General features: G+C 39.0%; 1 protein-coding gene across 1 annotated transcript in view; it reads right to left on the bottom strand.

The window, feature by feature from the left end:
- LOC145286341 (uncharacterized) overlaps positions 1-22,037 on the bottom strand; it is a 265,839-nt gene that overhangs the window by 121,138 nt on the left and 122,664 nt on the right. The window contains exons 13-14 of the mRNA XM_080135264.1: positions 12,971-13,114; positions 9,619-9,870 (exon numbers count right to left, since the gene is read on the bottom strand). Of these exons, the coding sequence (XP_079991390.1) occupies positions 9,619-9,870; positions 12,971-13,114 (396 nt within the window). The remainder of the gene's footprint in view (positions 1-9,618; positions 9,871-12,970; positions 13,115-22,037) is intronic.

Consider the following 22,037-nt stretch of genomic DNA (forward strand, 5'->3'; position numbering starts at 1 on the left):
GACCAGTCAATGGTTCGCTTCAAAGAATTTAAAGTCTCTACATGATTTCCTTCTTCTAACCTTCGCTTCCAAGGCAGATGTCAGCTCTGTCTGTCCGACCCTGTCCCGGCCTCTGACTGACTCCCTGACTTACTCACTCTGCCAAGCTCTAACTATATTGAGAAATGGCGTCATTACATGACCAAACAACGTGCATATCGATTCCGTGACCTGACATGCCTCGCATGTCTAAACATGCACTGTTCCTCACATGTTTACAAATACCGATTTCTCTACCCTAATTTTCGACTAACCTACTTTACAAATATGTTTAACATTTTCTTTTGTTCGGATCTAGATAACCTCAATTTTAATTTCATTTCATTAACAGAAACAAAATTGCATCATCACATTCCTTTTTCAATAACATTACTAACAACGCATTCCTTTTCAATAGCATATCTGTATTATTTATTTTAAATTATGATCGGAATTCTCAATTCCAAACCTAGCTTCCCAGGTTCGAATTCTCGGCTATCCTATCTCATTTTTACTTACAAGAACAGACGACGGTTCCTTAACATATAGATTTTCATTCCATGCATGTTCGTATTACCAATCTGACTGCTGTTTTTGTTATCGCGGAGCAAACTCTCCAGGCGAAATAAGTGGTGCATCACACTCTAGGATGTCCACTGATTCTGTGAATGGACATGACCTAGGCTGCGTCCCGCTCAGTGACATGCATTGCATCAATTAGTGGCTCTGGTCTTATATCCTTCTCTATGGCATTGGACCATCGTTGCAGTATGCATGTCAATTGATCGGCCATGCATGTCAATTGATCGGCCATGTTGTGAATTGACGCAAACAATGTCACATCTACTGAGAGCTCATATTCCTTCACCAATTCTTTGAGGGTATTCAGTTGTCTTCTAATGAGCATCTCACTGGCAGCCTTAGTGTTAACTCGCACTTTCTTGCTGAGAGTTTCTGACACCCAGTTGTGTGCACATGCAGAATAAGTCTTAATGTGCAACACCTTAATCTGCCACTGGAGCGACAAGTTAATTCCTCTCAACACAGACTCCAATTCAGCCAGATTAACATGCTGGGCATCATTCTCAAGTCACAGCCAACAAGCGTCCTCCACCACAGTTCCATCTCTTTCTAAAGCTACTCTGGTAGCTAGTGTGCTGGCATCGCCCCATATGTTCAGTTCCTGGCTGTCCATGCACCAGTCCCCATACGCTGGATTGTTCCACTTTACTGCGTCCACAGTCTCACACATCATATGCCAAAGTAGGGAGTCTGTCATCTTGTCATTCCAGCCGTTTATGATTGATGAGGCTCTTCTCTTTATTACTCCACATGCCACACAAGGAAAATACACTGCCGTTTATGATATTGGGAATTTCTGGGATTGTGTTTCCTTGTTTCCAGCGCAGGACAGAGTGCTCTCTTAAACTGTCAATTCCAGCATACGTGCATCGTCCCCAAGTCGTTCCAGGTCCTTGCATTCTAGTCCAAATCCAGCTAAATGTTCTCAGATTAGAGAGGCGGGCATAAAAACTTCATCAACAAAGATATCATTGATCTAAGCCAACGTTGCACGGTCCACAGCTTCATCCTGTGATAGCACCCTGTTAATGATAGCCTTCATTATGAAAATAGCCACGTTCAAGCCAAATCCTAAATGTGTCAGACAGTATCAATTTCCATCGACCTCTACCATCTGGTATGGTCACAGTGTCTCATGAACTCATATGCTCTCCAGAAGTCAAGCAGTGATACATGTGTCCCTTTTTGGTGCCATGCAGATCTTGGCAACGCAAACATCTGCATTCAACGTGAATGTACATCTATATGATTGTTGAGTGTGCATCATTAGTTGCACCTTTGCCTTATTCCGTTGCATCGCAGCCATTAATAGAATTAATCCCTTGGGAGGTCCAAATTTGTCCTCCGGGTATGGCACAAGCCAACACTTGACCATCCCGGAATTCTTGATCATACTCTGGTCGAAGCTTCACAACCACTCGATATTCTGCCGTCCTTCTGCCCATTTCCATGCCGCTATCCATGCTCACTTCTGATGGTCCAATATACAGTAAAATCCGATTCACTGATGGAAATAACTACACATATGGAAACTTTCTCGATACCGATTCCGACTGTACCTGTAGGTCCAACAGTGATGCCTCTCAATGCTTTTATTACATCGATTGCTAACAACAGATCAAATCCCAGTGGTTTACCATGCACCATCAGAGCATCGATCCTAACATAGTAACTATCGTTTTTTGAAATACTGATTACTCCTCTTTCACAACATGCACGGAACAAGCCTCTAATCGTTCACTCTTGCTGTCTTTCAGAATCGACATTGATATTGCTCGCCAACCCATTTCATCATGGTTAACTTCCTGTAGACTGTGAATGCACCGTCTGTGAATGCCTCCTGACGTAAAATGGGGGGGGGGGGGGTTCACCTCAAATACACAAACGGAATGTTCAAGAAAGATCATCGCTACAGTCCTCTGTCTCTTCTCTCTTGGCTGATCGGGAATCATCTCCCAGCACCCAGAAATGAACATCGTTTTATAGGTTCCATCTTCACGCACACACAAGATTATGCGAGAACGGACGAAATAAAAATGCTGGCCGCCATGTTTGTTCTTCCTTTTCTTCGCCTGTACTCACTCGCTGAGCACCCACGGTAAGACTTCTCTTTTTTGCTTCTAACCACATGCCTCCCTCATCTCAAGATCACATTTCATAGTCTCTCATCCACTGTGGCGGTCGCCTCTCTCTACTTGGCCTCTGAGGTGTCTCGTCCTCCTCCTGTGGCTGCACACTCCCCTCCACTGCTTCGCCCTCAACTGGTCTGACGTCAAGAATGTGCCTCGGGACTCCTCCCACCACAATGGTGTTACTAGTGTTCCTCCCAGTCACGCGACCCCTACTCCATTGTGTGGTGCAGCGCGCCCCCGGTGGCTTCACCCATACCTCGTCCCCGAGTTTAATTGTCCGTGTGGCCTCTACTTCTCGGCTTGCCGGCTCCACCCTGGGATGCCTCCAGGAATATGCAAACATTGACAGTTGCGGGACCGTCTCTGGTACTTGTCCCAGTTTAGGCGACATGTTATACCAGAAGACGGCTTGCTCAGGTGAGGTGCCTCCTCTTTCCGCAACTGCCTTTATGGTGCGGTGGTTTCTCTCTACGATCCCGTTGCCACTAGGTCTGTAGGCAGCTCTGAAAAATTGTTGGATCTTCCATTTCTTCAGTACTTCTGTCACTGCTACTGACTTGAACGCAGTCCCGTTGTCGGTTAACAACTCTTCCACGGGGCTTCGCTCCAAAAACACCTCATCAAAGATTGCCGCTATTTCATTGCCTTTTCCTCCACGTAGCTTCTTCCATAGGGTAAATCGCCCGGGCCCACAGTCAATCATGGTAAGGTAAAGTCCACCCCTGTAATGGGTGACATCGCATGCCAGTCTCTCCCAGGTCCCACTCACCTCCAATTGGCCAGCTTCATGCGTGCTTGGAGCAGGATCAATCGACTGACATCTGTCGCATGTCCTGACCACTTGCCTCACCTGCTCCTTGGTGATCCTTGGGTCGACTTTTTTCACTAAGTACCAAGTCCTCTCTACCCCCATATGGTGCAAATTGTGCAGTTCTTGCACGCCAACATCATCTAGATCCGATGCAGCAACAACATCTTTCTTTGGCAACAGCCAACTTTTCTTCACTCTCGTGAGAGCATCTGCTCGGTTCTTTTCAGAAGCCACCATGTCTACGCAAAGCTTCAAACAAAACTCTTGCATCAGCTCAGCCAGCACCCCAAGCCTGCGCTTCACTAACATCTCAGCAGCCTCTCTCGTTTTTATCCTTTTTTCGCTTGAAATGAGAGACTTTAGCCAAGCAAACACTGTGACAGAGTCTGTTTTGATGCAGATATCACGTAGTCCCCATTTCAAGGCCAGATTGACTCCTTTTATTGTCGCGTCTAATTCCGCCACATTGATGTGGCTGACGTCATTCTTTTTCCTCAACCAGGCTGCATCTTCTGCAACTACTCCTCCATTTCCAAAACGACCCCTGTTGCAATGCTGCTCGCATCGCACCACACGACTCCATCCAATGTTCGCGGTATGTTCCAGGTTCCCCGGACTGGGTCTTGCCGTTCTGCTTCTTTCAGGAGCTCTTCCATCATGGCGACCGTTCTTTCTCCCACCTTATCATTCCATCCTTGTCCTTCGGCGTGTCTCTTTATGTAGCTGCATGCTGGTCTAAGCCAGCTAGCAATGGGGTAATGTTTGATCAACTTTCCGCATATGGAAAAAAGTTCACGTCTGTTGAGCTCCTGCTTCAGTTGTGGGATTTCGTTTCCCCTGCAAAACTCTAGGCCGCCTGATGCACCTCGTTTCAGTTTTAGGCCCAAAGTAGCCCCTCCGTCTAATTTTTCCGGCTCTTTGGCGACCAACCCAACTTCTTCAAATGAGCTACCACCTCCTTGGCAGTTACCACAGTTTCATTCACCAGAATGTCGTCTATGTATGAGCTCACTACCCCATCTCCCTTTCCCATTGTCTCCAGAATCTTCCTGAGGATAGTTGACATAATCTTGGGTGCCGAATTTAACCCGAACCCTACTCATGTAAGGCAGTAGGTTTTGCCTTTGTACTTGACTAACTGATATTTCCAGAGCTTCTTGGCAACATGGAGTTGCAAATAGGCAGATTTTAGATCTACCAACGTAGATGCGCCATTCATCTGCCTCCATTCCCTAATGGTCTCACTGCACACATCTACGGTGTCGCCTCCCGTATGGCACTTAACATGGCCGTTCAGCTCTCGGAAATCCAGGACCGGTCTTACTTTCCCTTTAGTTGTTTGCAGAACGGCCATCAACGGCAAAATGCCCGACTCCACATCATCCGTCCAAGGCATCAGTATCCCTTCCTCAATCCATTGGTCGACTTCCTGCTCAAACTCCTTTCTCGCCCCTCCTCTAAGCGAATTTGTGTAGCACGCCACTCTGTTTGTCAGCGATGGCGCTTGATGTTTCCATGCCCACTCCACCGTCCACCGCTCTCCGTCGAATTCGGCTCGGAAGTCCTGATCTTTGATCGACAGTTTTCTTTCCTCTCCGGTCTTGTTGATCCCTCTGGGGGCGTTCTCCGTCACCACGCACTCAGACCTCCAAGGCGGCATATAACATCCATTCCAATGATGGCTTGGACACCAGACACCAGGCGATCAGTGACAATTGCATGGACCCTCATCCGACGTTCAGCAATATCAATAGTGACGGTCTTCTTCCCTCGACACTTCACTCGCGACCCATCAAATGCCACTACTTCACTCTTCCCTTTCCATCTTCCGACCAGGGTAGTGTGTACCATGGTAGTGGTGCAGCCAGTGTCAATCAGGGCCATAATTTCCCGTCCTTCCACCGCAATCTTCTGTTTGGGCATCTGCTGCGGGTGCGCCTCTATTCTCGAATCGGGGCGGCCGCTGGCGCGTCGGCCTCCCCTCACCGGTTTCCCGAACTTGTATATTTTACCGCTAAATGGCCTCTTCGATTGCATTTGTAACACACTGTCCGTTGCAAGAACTTCCGGCAGTCTCTTCTCATGTGTGGTCCCCTGCATTCGAAGCATGCGATCCCCGGGTTTGGCAGATTCCTGCCCACATCCTGCTGTACCGTTGCTGTCGTTCCTCCAGGCTCCGTGGGCTGGGTGCTCACTAAAATTTTCGCAGTTCTAAGCAGCTCACTCACATCCAGCATCTCCACCCCCGGTACCTGCTGCAACCTTTTCGATATTTCTTCCGGGAACCCGGTAACAAAAGCCATCTTGACTACGTGACTCGTGGCATGTCCTCTGATGCCCGACAACTCAACCAATCTCCTTATCTCATTCGCATAGACATCCACAGATTCACCAGTCCACCTCTTCTCTTTCAACTTATTAAAGGCCTCGAAAGGCCCCTCTGCGAAAGCTTCGATCAGTCGACCCTTGATGGCGTCTGCATCACCCTGTTCCCGCTCGCTGAGCTCCAAATAGAGGGCCAGTGCGTCCCCTTCCAGAAACAGTGGTATTACTGCGGTCACATCATCCAGCTTCTGAATCCTTGCTACAAGGTCCACTTTTTTAAGCCACGCCACCACATCACCGTCGCCATTAAAAGGCTTAATCATATTGCTTAAACCTGCGTTGGCCATCGCCGAAATAGCTGGACGTAAAATGGGGGGGGGGGTTCACCTCAAATGCACAAACGGAATGTTCAAGAAAGATTATCGCTACAGTCCTCTGTCTCTTCTCTCTTGGCTGATCGGGAATCATCTCCCAGCACCCAGAAATGAACATCGTTTTATAGGTTCCATCTTCACGCACACACAAGATTATGCGAGAACGGACGAAATAAAAATGCTGGCCGCCATGTTTGTTCTTCCTTTTCTTCGCCTGTACTCACTCGCTGAGCACCCACGGTAAGACTTCTCTTTTTTGCTTCTAACCACACCTCCTTTAATCGAGTCTCTATCCACTCGACGTCCAGTTGGTCAATCTTGCTCATTTCTAAGTAGAGGACGAATGCAACCCGCTCCAGGTACAACGGCAACAGGCTTGCCACATCCTCTATCTTTTGGAGTTTCGCAACTAACCTTAACTCCTTCAGCCATGCTACTACGTCTCCTTCGCCAGTAAATGGCTTCACTATGTTACTGCTTAGTTGTATTTTCACCCTGATAACTGACGAAATAGCTTCAAGTGTTGAAATTAAAGTTTTAAACTGACAGATTTCGTGCGCAAACAGAAATCTATTGTTCTTTTTTTCCCACTAACATGTACAAAATGAATCCGATTGAGCAAAAAATCATCTCTGCAATCAAAGAAGTACCGGCTTTTTATATGCTCAAAATCGACATATGCAAATTAAGACGCGGTCGAATTTAAGCATTTGTTGCCTTTTCGTTTCCTATTGGTCAGGTTTTGAGTTTGAGTGTCGCACACGCCACTCTTGGCCGTTTGTTTCTGTAACTGTTGTCACAAAATGTTAATAAAAACTTATCGTTATAATAACGTATTTTTTGTAATTTATTCACATCAATACAAAACATCGGAGTTTGCAGAAATATGAATAATAATAACATTAAAAACATATAAGAACAGTTTTGTGAAGAATAAAGCAACCAACAACGAATTTCTATGCAACAAAAACACAAACAAGCATAAAAATCTGTTGCTCTATATAATTGTTAATAAACAGTTATCAATAAAACAACGCTTACCTTGTAATTAAGATATACCGGTGAAGAATAAATCAACCATTAACGAATCCATATACAACAAAAACACAAATTGTATGTAAGTGTTACTACACACTTATTAAGATAGCAACTAATTAACATATAACAATACAACGGTTACTACAAAAGACAGTTCGGTAAAGAAGAAACCAACCACCAACAATTCCTTATACCATAGAAACACATAAAACACAGAGAAAAATATCAAAGAAATATCACGTAATAAAAATGGGGGAAAATGACATTTTCAGAATAAGATGATTTATTTTTAAGTGAAAAATATTTTTACAGGAATTTTATTTTTATTTTCAAACTATTATTAACCCTTTTCTTAGTCACTATTTTTAAAAATTCTTTTTTCTGTTTTGTGTTTTGTTAAAATACTGTCTCCCCTACTACTCTATCTCACATATAATATGAATATATTAAGAAGCATAGCTTACCTTCCCTGTTTTATCCGTGTTCACACATACATACACGTAACAGACAGAAAGTTATATACATATACACCTGCTCACTTATTGTGCTTATGTAAACATGTTCTATTTACAATGGCTGCCAGTAATGTCCATATCATGGATTGGACAACACAAGAAAACACGAAAGAAATGTTAAACATTCCAAACAATGACGGGAAAAGATCAACGAAAATGTCAAAAAGCCATAGAAAACAAGGTTATAGAATCAACAAGAACAAAAGTGGAACTTATATAATTGATGCAGCATATAATGCCTAAAAGATGAGAGAAGAGCTCGAAGGACTAACATCTAGTAGCTTAAAAATAATCATGATTACACTGTCAACAGAAGAGGAATCAACATTGTGCCACTAAAAATAGATGGAGATGCACAGTGAAACGCACTATAAGTCTCTACATTCCGAAAATGTTTAGAAAAAAAATAGATTCTTATGGTTTTAGAAAGTTAAAAAAGCTAAATGAAATGAAACTGTTAGGATACAACGAACCATGAATAAAACGTTATGAGTCATATGTTATAAGTATAACAAGTCAGGTAAAAATGGATCAGTACTTCTAGGGTAGAACAGTTAAAATGATCATCCTATCTTACACAGTAAAGAAAAACCCCACAATACCCTTGTGGAAATACAGATTGTAATCAGAATTTTTTCTTCTGTCTGTTTCGATTTACTCAAAACCGCACACACCTCGTCTTCTCCTGTATCGTTCTCTTCTTCCTCTTCTACTTCTTGCTCTTTTTCTTCTTTTTTCTTCTCAGTCGTCAGAAGCGTCGTCTTTGTCTTGACTACGTTTTTCCTTCTCCCTTCTTGCTCACAGTGACCCGTTTTTATTCTAAGCTGAACTCTCGTGTGTGCGAGAGAACACGAGATTTTGCGTGATTACTTGGCAATATTAACCGGCCGCCGCCATCTTGCCATTTTTCTTTGGACGTGCCCGCTTTGCAGAGTGCACACCTCGAGCGTTTGTCAGGTAAGCCCGTCTGTTCGCAATTTATTACACACAGATACCTTCCAACCTAAACAACCACATTATAAAAAAAACAAACATAATCGTTCACATCCAAACTTCAGCATTTACTGACTCTGATTTTAGATGTGAAGAGTTAGAAAACTGTTTAGGATAAACAAAAAAGATGACAAAACAGCAAACAATCTACAAGCAATTGTCACAAGACTAATTGTGCATGTATTAAACCGTCAATTGACTAAATGTGCAGAACAAACATTTCACATTCTTTGACAGATTTCCAAAGAACCCCCACCCCAAATCAAACAGTCAACATTCAACGTAACCAGAATAGCCATAAAGTAGCCATGCAAACAAGACATAAAAACAAACAAATAATAATTTAATTAATTAATTCAGCATTAAATACAATAATTTCTTTCATTTGATGAAAAAAAATATGGCAATATATAGGGAACTACTTTTCTAAGCATACTTAATGTAAATCGTTGGCGTAAGAAAACAAGCACATTTCTTAGCATTTTTAACATACACGTCTGTTCATTAAACTGTTTCTATATATAAATGTTAAAAAAAAACTTATTAATATAATTTCGCAATTAATTTAATAAAATACAGCAAAGCTATACAACTCATGCCAGCATGTATAACTGACGTTAAACTGATGATGATGATGATGATGATGATGATGATGATGATGATGATGATGATGATGATGATGATGATGACAGAACTTTATAGATTCAATTAAATTGAAGAATAAAAACGATTTTTTTCCATAAAATAGAGATACTCGAATGTTAAAGACTAAAAATCTCTAAATAAGATGCATCATGCTTCCATGCAAGAATATGTGTACAATTACTTACTATTGAGATTTCTGTTATAAATCCGTATTTGTGAAATATTGTATTTTTTCCCAAGGTCAACTGTCCATTTTGAATTTCGTTCAGATTTCGTGTGTGAGCATGCTTTTCGTTCATGTTGTTGGTCAGTGTTGCCATCCACAGCCAAACTGGCAGAAAATTGAAAAGCCGTATCTTTGCAGCTCGTATTAGTGAGAAGTGTAGAAAAGCCATACGTACTAGACTGCGTTGCTGTCTTGTTTAGAGCTACGTTTTCTGTAATGTATTGAAGAAGAATTAACAAATTAAATTATTTTAGCAAAAAAAGAAAAAGAAAAAGAAAGAAAAGAAAAGAAAAAAGAAATAGAAAGAGAAATAACAGAAAACTAGACTTTTTAATCCATTAAAAACTGGCAAAAGTTAGAGGCCGTTGATTTAGACTTAGTACTTCATGCCACATTGATGGTTAAATATAGTTAGTTTTGTGCTCATTTTTCCATTAAATACTAACCCTTATTTATCCATAATTAATCCGTAACTGTGCATCAAACGGATACCATAATACTTAGTTTGTGGCATCTTATCATAGAAAATGGTCAATACAAAATTACAGCAAAATCAGCGCAGTAGTTTCCAAAACGGATTTCTAAAGTTAATGTAATATTGCAATGGCTAATGTCTATTAATTCTTAACTGTGAATCGAACGGATACCATAATACTTAGTTTACTCCACCTTATTATAACAAAGTTTCATAAAAAATTTAAGCCTGATCGGTTCAGTAGTTTCTGAGAAAAGTTAGAATAAACAGACAGACAAACAGAGAGAAACTAGATAGCAATAGAATAAATATCATCAATAATTTTTTAGTTTAAATGTGTCACTTTTATGAAAGTCGCTCCAGACAAGGCATGAAGCCACTTGATTTAAGGGTAACCAAACAGAAAATGATTAAACTGCATAACAAAAAATGGAATATAGAATAATTTCAAAACAAGTCTGTTAACTGAGAGCGATAAATTCAGAGGCAAAATAATCGAAACTAAAACCAGATTATTAACATGGCAGTGATGGATTTAGTCATCCGTACCGGAAATACCTTAAAGGACATTAATGTGCAATATAACACTTGAGAATACCTCAATATTTAACGAATGCTTATGGAGAAATCTCTCAAGTTTTTATTTACAGAAATGAAGTCCAGCATGATTTACGGTCAAATTTAACTTAAAATCATCTTTTAGTCAAAAATAATATTAAACTAGATTTTATTAGTGATGAGACGACTTCTTTCCGATTCTGATACAATTAACGATTCTGTTTTGAATTCTCGATTCCGAAACAATTATTCAGGTTCCGATTCTTTCGAAGTTTATAAATATTTAGTTAGAGAATTGTTTATTTTTAATTTTCGGATTAGTATAAACACCCATGTAATGTGTACACATATTTTCGCAAAAGTAAAAATGCGCTTGAGTTTATTAAATATTGATATATTACACGAGTAAATCTTTCTATTTTTATTAACATTTATTATTTAGTAACATCACAAGTGTCAGGTTAAACTTTGTTAATATTCAATTCTTTCTCTGAGACAAATCTCACATCCATGCACTTTACGAAACTAATGTGGATGTGTCTATTGATACCAACGATTTACATGTGAATCATTCTTTGCTTCTTGTTTCGATTCTTCCATGCATTTCTATGGTCTTGCTACTTTTCTTTGCAAGAATCTCCGCATTACACATGTTCTCTATTTTAAATCTCATGGATGACCAATTTATCTATTTGAGGTTGTCTTTGCTGCACTTCCTACTTGTTCTTCTTAGCCTGTTCCCTTTCTAGCAATGCCTGATCTGTTGTTGATGCCGTATTAAACATGCAATTTCATCTGTCAAGCTACATCTTTGTTTTTGGTGGCTTCAATATTCATCATTCCGACTAGCTCCCTCATTCCAATCGCTTTCCTGATAATGACCTTCATCAACCATCCTTATTTCATCTTTTTCTCACTTCTGTTCTTGAATCTATTTCTTCTTCAAGCTGTTCTAGATGTTGAGATTGATTTTTTTTTCTGTGAAGTTTTGTATTAATGCTCCCTTTCATAGAAAGGCATTTAACTATAAGAAGGCTTATTGGGATGGGCTTCGCAACTTCCTATGTGACCTTCTATGGGATCCTATTTTTATGTCTCTGAATGCTGCTGCTAAGGAGGTTACTGACTGGCTTCTCACTGGAATTTTATTTCAAACCAAATTTCATTCTCCTCTCTAGTTTTCATCTGTTTGCGTTTCTACAATTACTGTTCGTAATTATTACTTTAATCAGTTTTATCAAGATTGTTCTAAAGCTTTTTTCAGGAGAGCTAGCAATGCTTGTAAGTGAGCAATCCCTGAAGTTTAACTATTCTCACAGGATTCGTGACTCTACTTAATCTCAAACGTATAAATAAACCACTTAAAATTAAACAACTTCTAAATCCTGACAACAACATCAACTGGTTTATTTTTAAAGCTGATTTTTATGTGTGTTTGGAACTGACAACTGTTGATCAAATAATTTCGTTTCAAATATGTTGTATGTATGACAATTGTATGACTCACACTTGTCTTAATAGAATGTTTCTGTTAATAAATATATCAAATATCATGCACGTTTAAATGCAAATAAGCTTGCTTTGTAAAATTAAAAAATGAATTATTAATTCATTTTAAATAATTAATTAAAAATAAATCTATTCATAAATTTATTTTAATTAATTAAAAATCAATTTGCAATGAATAAATTTGGATACCATAATACTATTAAAAATTAATTTGATAAAAATATCTGATATGCACTGAACTGATGGCTATTCAATACTTATCTAATATATAAAATTATCTTGCTGAATTTTCAGAAATTTTCATTGATGGTACTTAATCTGATGAATCGCTTTTCAATTCTGACTAGCCAATAATGTTTCCCTTGAATTATGTTTCTTCAATTTTTCTGTTAACTAATACATAGTCTGCTGCAGAACTATTTTAGTATGGAACAATTTTTCACTTTTCACATTTATATCTTTGGCTACTTATGATTTTGTTAAAATTCTAAATGGAATTCTACATAAAATTCTACATTTCTCTCTTACAGTTTTATGAAATGTGCATATATATATTTTCAAATGAAAGTTTAGACTAATTTTTTTCTTAAAACTACTATTATATTATATTTGATTAAATAATTTGATTTTGTAAAGCTATTTTGAGTGTTGTCTTAATCAAATGATATAAGCAGCCTTTGTTCAGTGCTTTATTTTTCGTTTTACACACAAATAGAAATTAAAATAAAAACTCCACTGATTGGTGGAGGTAACAAAACGTATATATTACCATAATTCAATGCTTGACAGTCGATACCATGTCTACCACTTTCACAACGATTAGGACATTTTCCCGTTATCTTGTGACATTCGCTATCATCAGCACAATGACATTGTTTGTTACATTTCTTTCCAAACCAACCAGGTGAACATCCTGAAAAGAATGATTTTGAATCCAGAGTTAAAATTAATTCCACAAACAGAACAGTTGTGAACAATTTTTATGTGCCATTACAAAGATTACAATGAAGATGTAATACTAATAAACCTTATGTCTAGAATTCTTATTCCAATTTTGATCATGATTTAGATTCAAGAAAATGTCTAAAATTTAAGCCTTAGGCTTAAGCGGTCTTAAGAAGAGGTTGATTTTATGGAATCTTGCTTAATTAGACTATGGGTCAAATTTAATACAAATTTGAAATATTTGAATTTTGGACGTTTTGTTGATATTGTTTTCCCTAAAAATCATTTAAAATACTCCAAAGAAACTGAAAATTGTGGAATATTTAATTAATTGATATGTATTGTTAAAATGGAAAAAATATTGGTGATATCTCAACTTTTTCATCTCTTTGCAAAAAAATTAAATTAAACTAAATATAGCCCACATTCAGCACCCTTACGCCTAGCACTTGTATTCTCAAATTCATAATGATCTATTAATTAGTTTAGGAGTGAATCCTATACATGATTGCAACGTTTTATCAGACGAGTGCCACTTCCTCAGTTACCGAAAGCCCATGTGCCCGATGATGACTTTTCAGTCTTGCCAGCAACTTGCCCACCCTCAAGCAGATATGACACTGAAGACGGTCATTGATTTGGATTAAACTGACAACAATGGAACCCGCATCATCATGCGCTTTTCATCTGATTAACAAAACCTGTCTTAGACATCAGAGCCCGGTCACACACCTCACAGGTCCAAAGATCTCTATGATTGGGCGGCTAGGTTTGGTATTTCCTACATGCTCTCTTTCGCTCGGTCTATCTTGGCTGCTTCAAAGTGTTCTGTGCCTCTGTATATCAGTGCCTTCAACTGCTTGCGACTATATGCTAGGGACTCCTAACTGTCAACAGGAACATGAAAGCTCAGCAGACTCTCCTTGATGCAATCACGAAAACGTTTTTTGGGCTTGTGCTGGCGTCTTTTGCCAAGAAGGAGCTCATCATAAAACAACTGTTTTGGGAGTCGAAAGTCATCAAGCCAGACAAGATGACCCGCCCAACGCATCTGGTTCTTAATAACAATGGTAGCAATACTGGTTATTTTCGCCTTATTTAAGACATGTGTATCAGGGACAAAACTATCCCACTTTAAACTAAGGCAGTGTTGATGAAACCTCTCGAGCAGTCCTACATGTGACAGGTACAAGGTCCATATTTCAGAGGCATAGAGTAGGGATGGTACTGCACATGTTTGATATACTGACATTGTAGTTGTCAGAGTTAGATCAGACTCTATCTTGTAACCTTCCAAATGCGCCTGATGCCGTGCTGATTCTCTGTCTCATTTCCACATCAAGAGTGCCATCATTATCAAGCTAAACAAAAATTTTTATGATTTCAAGGCGCTTTCCATAGACAAAGATATCAGGTTCCACATACAGATCATCAGGAGCGGGAGTGCACATGACCTTAGTTTTCCTAATGCTAACTGTCAACCGCAGCAGGTACAAGCATTCATGAAGAAATCCATCGCTAGTTACATATCTACTGGAGAATGTGCCACCAAGTTAGCATCATCATCATACAACAGCTCCCTATCATGTCCATCACTAACAAGAGTTTTGGCTTGGAATCTTCTGAGGTTGAACACCTTTCCAGTTGTTAGGAATCTAATATAAACACCCATATTGCATTCGTGGAAACCATACCAGAGCACAGCAGTAAGATTGAGCAAAAGCAATGTTGGTGCAGCTATATCACCCTGCTATATCACCCTGCTATATCACCCTGCTTCACTCCTTAAACACCTGGCAAAGAGGCATACAGTGCTCAATACATTTTTCCAAAAGCTGTCTAACCGAAAACACCGTATCCACAGCCACTCGTGCACCTCTAAAACCAGACTGGGATTCCGGAAGGATATTAGGACAGAGATACTTTTCCAATTGGTTTAGCAAGAGCCGTGCAAATACCTTTCCAACTGCAGACAGCAGCGAGATACCTCGATAATTTCCATAATCAGACCTTCACCCTTTCCTTTGTACAACATAATCAGGATGGCATTTATTCAGTCACCCTGCCATACTGAGAGTATCAAAGAGTGGACTAAACAATGTACATTGACTCCACCATGTTTCAGCAGCTCAACAGCAATGCCATCCAACCCAGGGGCTTTGTTCGAGTTTATCTGTTTAATGCAATCAACTGTTTCCACGAGAGTTAGTTCAACATCAAGTTCTGGACGAAAGGGACACTAAGGGATACTTTCTATTGCAGCAACATCAATATTGGATGGGTTGTGAAAATGATCACGAAAGTGTTCATGCCATCGATACATAATTTTATCTGAGGTTTTCAGCAAGGTCCTCCCATCCTTTGCCAGGAGTGGTGTAGTTGAAGAGGATTTCGGACCATAGGCCTGACGAAGCAAAGCATAAAATGTCTTGACATCTTTATAATCGCAGGCAGTTTGTATCTCTCTGGAGAGGTCAGACCACCATTTGTTTTTTATTTGGCACACACAACACTGAACCTCACTCCATACAGAAGAGAAGTGGGCAGCAAAAGCTGGCCTATTCAGAACTGAAGAGTTGAGAAGTTTCAAATAAGCTTTCTGATTTCTATCAATTTGAAGGTTAATTAGATTGGAGTTATCAGCAAACCAATCTCGATGTCTGAGAACCTTCAATCCAAGAGCTTCAACACCTTTTTGGTATATTGTATATTTTACTGTCTCCCATACACAATCTGAGAAATCCACCGGTTAAAAGCAGATTTCAAGGAACTTTGTACGACTGGATCATTCAATTTGGAGATATCAATATGCTTAGGCACTTTGACTCCATTGAAACGGCTTTTCTACAAATTGTAATTTTGAGTTTAGCTCTGAAAATTAAATGATCAGTACCACAGTTGGCACCACACATTACTCTAACTTTACAAAAATTTCCAAGATTACTACGACTACACAATATGTAATCAAGCAAATGGCCATGTTTAGACTGGGGATGGAACCAGGTCTCCTTGTTTTTTTCTGGTGAGAAAGAGCTTTGGTGATAACAAGATTTATTTCACTGCAGAGATGGAGGAGCAGCATACAATTTGAATTGACTCTGCCAATGCAATATGGACTCAGCAGCGATCAAATCTCATTGTCTGATCCGACTTGTGCATTGAACACCAAGAACCAGCATACTCTCAGCAGTTGGCAAACCAGTGATAACAGATCTAAGCATATGATAAAAGGAAGTAATATCGTCTTCAGACAAAGTAGGTATCAGTGCATAGACAGAAAGAACATACATTTAACGACCAGAAGCATGGGGTATTCTCAGTCTCATTGCATGATCATTTATGCCAACTGGCAGATCGATCTTGTCAAGTAAGAAGTTCTTAACTGTAAAGCCCACATTAGCCTCAGACCTATCCTTTTCAGATTTACCAGACCAGAAGATCATGTATCCCGATTCACGCTCACCCAATTGATCCTCACCTGCAAAACGTGTCTCAAAAAGTGCAGCAATGTCTATATTGTATCTTTGCAATTCCTTAGCCAAAATTGGAGTCTTCCGTTCAAGTCTTTTACCATTGTCAATAGGTCAAAGGCAGCTTTGTTTAAGAAGCATTTTCTTGTCTCCTCCTAAATTCTTGGTTGAGCAGTGCCAACCTCAAAAGGCTGCTCGGTCACAAAAAGCCCCATCGAGCACGCAACTGCCTAAGTATTGTTGCAAAAAGCAATGTTAGGATAGGCCTTTTGTTGCCTGTGTACAGATCAGTTATTACATGCTTCTAGCCTGTAAGGACTACATGCATCACAACTTTTCCTTCGCCACGGGACTTTTTTAGACAAATGTCTGAGGTAGTATCTGTACAAAGATGTTAATACAGAATTTTAGCTTTGTATGACAGCTAAGTCTCTCTCTCGGTTCAAAATATTGAGATTTGGCAACAAGCAAAAGCAAGATAGCCAGTAACAAAGCAAACTGCAGACCAGCTTAATGTGGGTACTGGTCTTCCGCTTTAGAGGGTTTTAGATCATAGATTTGCTTCTCCTAGAGAGGTTGCCTTCACCATGGCTTACGGGAACCCTCTCCACCCTAATGCCATTTGATCCATGTCTGGGACGTAGGTTGCTTGTCACCAAAACATACTCCATATGCTGGTGGATCATGTATGCTGCAGCTGACAGGGCCTAAGCTCCTCTGGAGGTTTCTGTCAGGGTTATCTCACTCTTAGCCTTTGGTTAAAGAACTTTGGCCTACAAGACAGTGGGGGGCAGTTCTACGGTGCAGGACACTCGCTGTTCATCAGAGATCTAACAATGAATAAATAAAAACATATCTAACACATACGATATGTAGAACAGCCAGTCATGTTGCGGTGTTTGTGCAAATTTTGGAATTGAGAGAATCCTATACATAGAAACATAGAAACGGACTTAACTTTTTATACTTAAATATACTTAATCATACTTTTATTAAAAGCTAAAATTAGTATTAAATATAAAAAGAGTAAAACTCCCAAGATGCAATGCGAGAAAGGTAAAGTCAGTGGCAAGATTATTAATCTCGGAGTATTCAGAGAAAAATCATAAAACAATACAAACATTCTATGAGAGATGATTGCGATTAATTTCCACTCAACAAACTATGAATAATTAAAATATATTTACTATTATGTTGAAAACACGTAAACTGTTGAAAGTTTGTATATTTGATATTCATTCTATACTAGCATTTCAGCCCGGCGTTGCCCGGGTGTTTGGAGGTGTATGTTGAGCAAAAACAAAAAAACGGTCAATTTTTTTAACTTTGACCCATATTATGATTACTTAACCTTTATTTTTTTTGGCTCAAATCAAGTTATTAAGTTAGATCCATGTCCAAGAAACCTATATCTAAAATTTCAAGTGTTTAGACCCAAAATTGTCGGAGGAGTTTGGTAGAGTTCTCAAAGGGAAAATCGTTGGACTTTGACCCCTTAACAGACAAATTTCTAGCCGAAAACTGATCACAAAGATTTTCCCAAATCTCAGTACCCTGTATATCAAATTTCGAGTCTGTAGACCGAAAATTGACAGAGTTATTGCGTTGGAAAATGTACACACACACACACACACACACACACACACACACACACACAGACACGTTCACTTTTATAGCTATAATAGTATATTGAGCTGCACACGCATTGGCAATATTTTAACGCAGGTGTCACGTGTCATCAGTTATTCATATCATATCGATGATGCAATATACGTGTCAGAAAGAAAAATAAAAGAGAACATTTAGTAAACATAAAAATGTAACATTTATAAATATGACCGTACAACTATGAAAATCAGCAAAACGTCCTTCAGATATATAGAAGATTTACTGACACTAGTTATGGTATAACTATGCATATTGGTTACGCATGGAGCACAATTAGTTATCTAAAAAAAAAAAAATAGAAATCTGCCAATGTTTTATACCTTTACAAAGCCATCATCTGCCCAGGCATAGAGCATTGTTTTCAAGTCTGGGTTGGTCTACCAATCACTAGTCTTTCACTCTTACAGGATTAAAAAACAATCTAACTGAACAGGTCATGAACTATCCAGTGAGCTGTCCCATTGACGAAAGTGTTGCATCCCTCTGCCTGTTTTACATGTACTTTAATGGTAGATGCTCCAACGAATTACAAGCCCTTGTATCTCCCCGACATAAATGCCCTCAACAAACCCGACAAGCAGCAAAATCCCACCTCTGCACTGTAGAAATCCCTAAATGTAAGAAAGCGTTCTACTTTAGTAGTTTCTTCCCTAGGATTGCTAGACTTTGGAATTTTATTCCAGGTTCTTGTTTTCCCGACTGTACTGACATGCAGAAGTTCAAGTGTAATCTAAATAGACATCTTGTTGCTCAGCTCCCCACATAGTATCCCTATTAATTATGTCCCAGATAGAAGCCCTCTACGTTAAAGTGGCACCAATCCTTGTCCCATGGCTGCAATGTTGCATCCGTGTGACGAATTAATTTATCTGGTGTACCTGTGATGTAACCAACATGACCTTAGCAACTCAATAATCAGATAAGTTAGAAATGTTTATTCTAATAGTATCTTTATTCAAATCGCCCCTGTTTCTTTTTACCTGACTGTACTAACATGCAGAAAATTAAATGTAATGCGAACAAACGTCTTGCTGCACATCTTCTCACTTAAGATGCCCTCTATACATTTGGTTCCTAATTCTCAGTGATTTTTTGCTTTGTTTGAAATGAAGCAACATTTTTTTTAAATCAGAAAAAAAAAATAAAGTTTTCTAGGCATCAATGAATGTTATCGTTTTTAAAACTTTTTCGCCTAAAACAAAGCATATTGCCAATTAGACATAAGAAGTTACTGTGATATGCAGCAAAATTTATAGGGAACAGCCTAAGTGGGGAGTTGTCCAGCAAAATCTTTTTTCAAATTACATTGAATCATCTACATGTTGGTATAGTCGAGAAAACATGAAGTAATTGAAATGGATGGCTCTCGTCTAGGGGAGGCCCCATGTTTTGATAAGCTTCTGGGTTTGACCTTTACTCCTGATCTTAAATGGAACACATTCATCAAGTCTGTGGCCAAGGTCGCTGGGAAAATGGTGGGATCCTTCTACCGCTCCAGAAGATATCTCACTACTGATGCAATTCTCTATCTATATAAGAGCCAAGTACGTCCAAAGATGGAGTACTTCTGCCACATCTGGGCAGGAGCTGCTAAAAACAGCCTATCCTGCCTTAACAGAGTACAAAATAGACTTCGTGGCTTGGTGGTGGATGCCCTTTTCTCTTCCCTGCAACCTCTTTCCCACAGAAGAGACATAGCGAGCCTGTCTTTGTTCTATCGTTATTTCCATGGTAAGTGCTCGTCTGAGCTCCATTCTCTGGTCCCCCCTCACCAATCTTTTTCAAAAAACACCCGACTAGCTGAAACCACCGTCAATAATTTTTCCCACTCCTTATCTGTGCCTAAATCAAAACGTAGATTCCACGAACAAAGCTTCTTTCTTAGAACTGCACACCTGTGGAACTCTGTTCCGCTTGCCTGTTTCCCTCCCGACTTCAACCTGGATGTCTTCAAGTCCAACACCAACAAATTCCTGATGAACCGCCCCCCCCCCCAAGTAATGACACCGTATCAATTCTACAATACTTTAGCTACACTATCCCATTGAGTACTGTACACACAATAACCCTTATCCCCGAGTGGCCATTGGGCCTTGATAAGTGGTGAACATTAAACTCCCAAGAAGGATGCTATCAGTCATGGTAATCGATGATCAGAAAAGTTTCTTATTGTAAAGAAGTATTAAATGTAACCATTTTTGGCCTACTGCAGATTGCAGATCATTTCCTAAGAATTCAGTAATTACCTTGGATATGTGTTTGATTTACCCATATACTGAGAATTATGTATAATATCACAGTACCCATTTGATTCATGATTTTCCTCCTTTCGTAACAGACCTTGGATATATTAAGCTTTAGTTTTATTTGCCTTACTCGGATGACCGTTAGGAAGTCTGCAGTAAAAAGGAATTACTTAAATCCATAGTGATGATCAAAAAGAAGTTTAACTATTTCAAATTGGTGGAATATCGCATAATTCATTAGCAATCAAAGATTTTAGTGAAGAACGGAAGGAAACGAATAGGATAATTTATTTTTATCAGAATGAGACTTTAAATTTTCATGTTTAGATAACCATCTTAAAAATGTTTCTGTAAAAAACATTGTTTATAAGAAAAAGTGAATTTAAATTTTATATATATATATATATTTAATTGTACAGAAGTTCAGAAAAACATTGGTACCGTCGGTTTCAAGCCCAACATAAAGGGGACCAGTTAATGGTAAAACGTAAATGATGTTAGGCTCTCGTCAGCCATGTTGTTTCTGTCTGAGGAAAAAAAAATTCAGACCTGCATTTATTTTTTTATAATGATGTTCATTTTTATTTAACTATAGCTTATTCCTATCTCTGTATATTTTATTGTATTCTAAAATGTTCTAATTTTTTATTTAATGCATTTTAGTAAATATGTACTGTTCTGTTTTTGCATAGTTTCCGGTCTGCCTTCTGTTAATTTTAGCTGGTGCAAGGGAGATAATTAATTTATCTTATTAATTTTCCTTCTTTGTTTCAGTTAAGGGGAGATAATCCATGTTTCAGTTGGTCCAAGGGAGGTAATTAATCTATCTTATTTTATATTTTAACCTTTTTATTTCATTTTATTTAAATAGTTGAGGAAGGTATGCAGGCTATTTGATTTCTAAGTCTTTTATATATGTGTATTGTGTTCTGTAAGGTAGCCATAATCTTCTTCATTTTTATACTTAATTTTTATACTTAATTTTTATACTTAATATTTCTATTTACAATTGTCTAAATGTCCATTTTCACTTTACTAATTTATGCGCTAAGTTGACTGCATCTAGAATACTCTTGAAGAAATTCCTTTAGGTGGGGTCTTCGTTCATTTTCGGTCCTCCCAGTTTATTAGGAGCGCTTGTCTCCTATGTAAACAGGCTTTGAGGGCCTCACTGCGTACGTTCAAACAGGTCTTTTGAGGGTCATTAATAGTCTTTATAATGTGGTATTTCTCTGCATCACAAAGTGGGCACCGTTTTGAGGCTGGTGAGTATGCTGGTCTTCTCTCTATGATCCTCCATTTAATGCTAAAGGTGTTCCGTTATCTTTTAGCTGCCATACTCGGGCGGCTAGTGCTGTCTTTATCCTTGTTTTTGCCATGAAGGAACTGTTGTGCATGTAAAATCTCTGCTTAAACGTCTCTTTCGTCATGCCTATGTATATTTTTGGTATATCGTTAGCCTGATGTGTGAGTATCGTTTCATACACGAGGGATTTCACCCTGCATT

This window comes from Euprymna scolopes, chromosome 10 (genome assembly GCF_053919585.1).
Source record: "Euprymna scolopes isolate OS-2025 chromosome 10, ASM5391958v1, whole genome shotgun sequence".
NCBI classification, from domain to species: Eukaryota; Metazoa; Mollusca; class Cephalopoda; order Sepiida; family Sepiolidae; genus Euprymna; species Euprymna scolopes.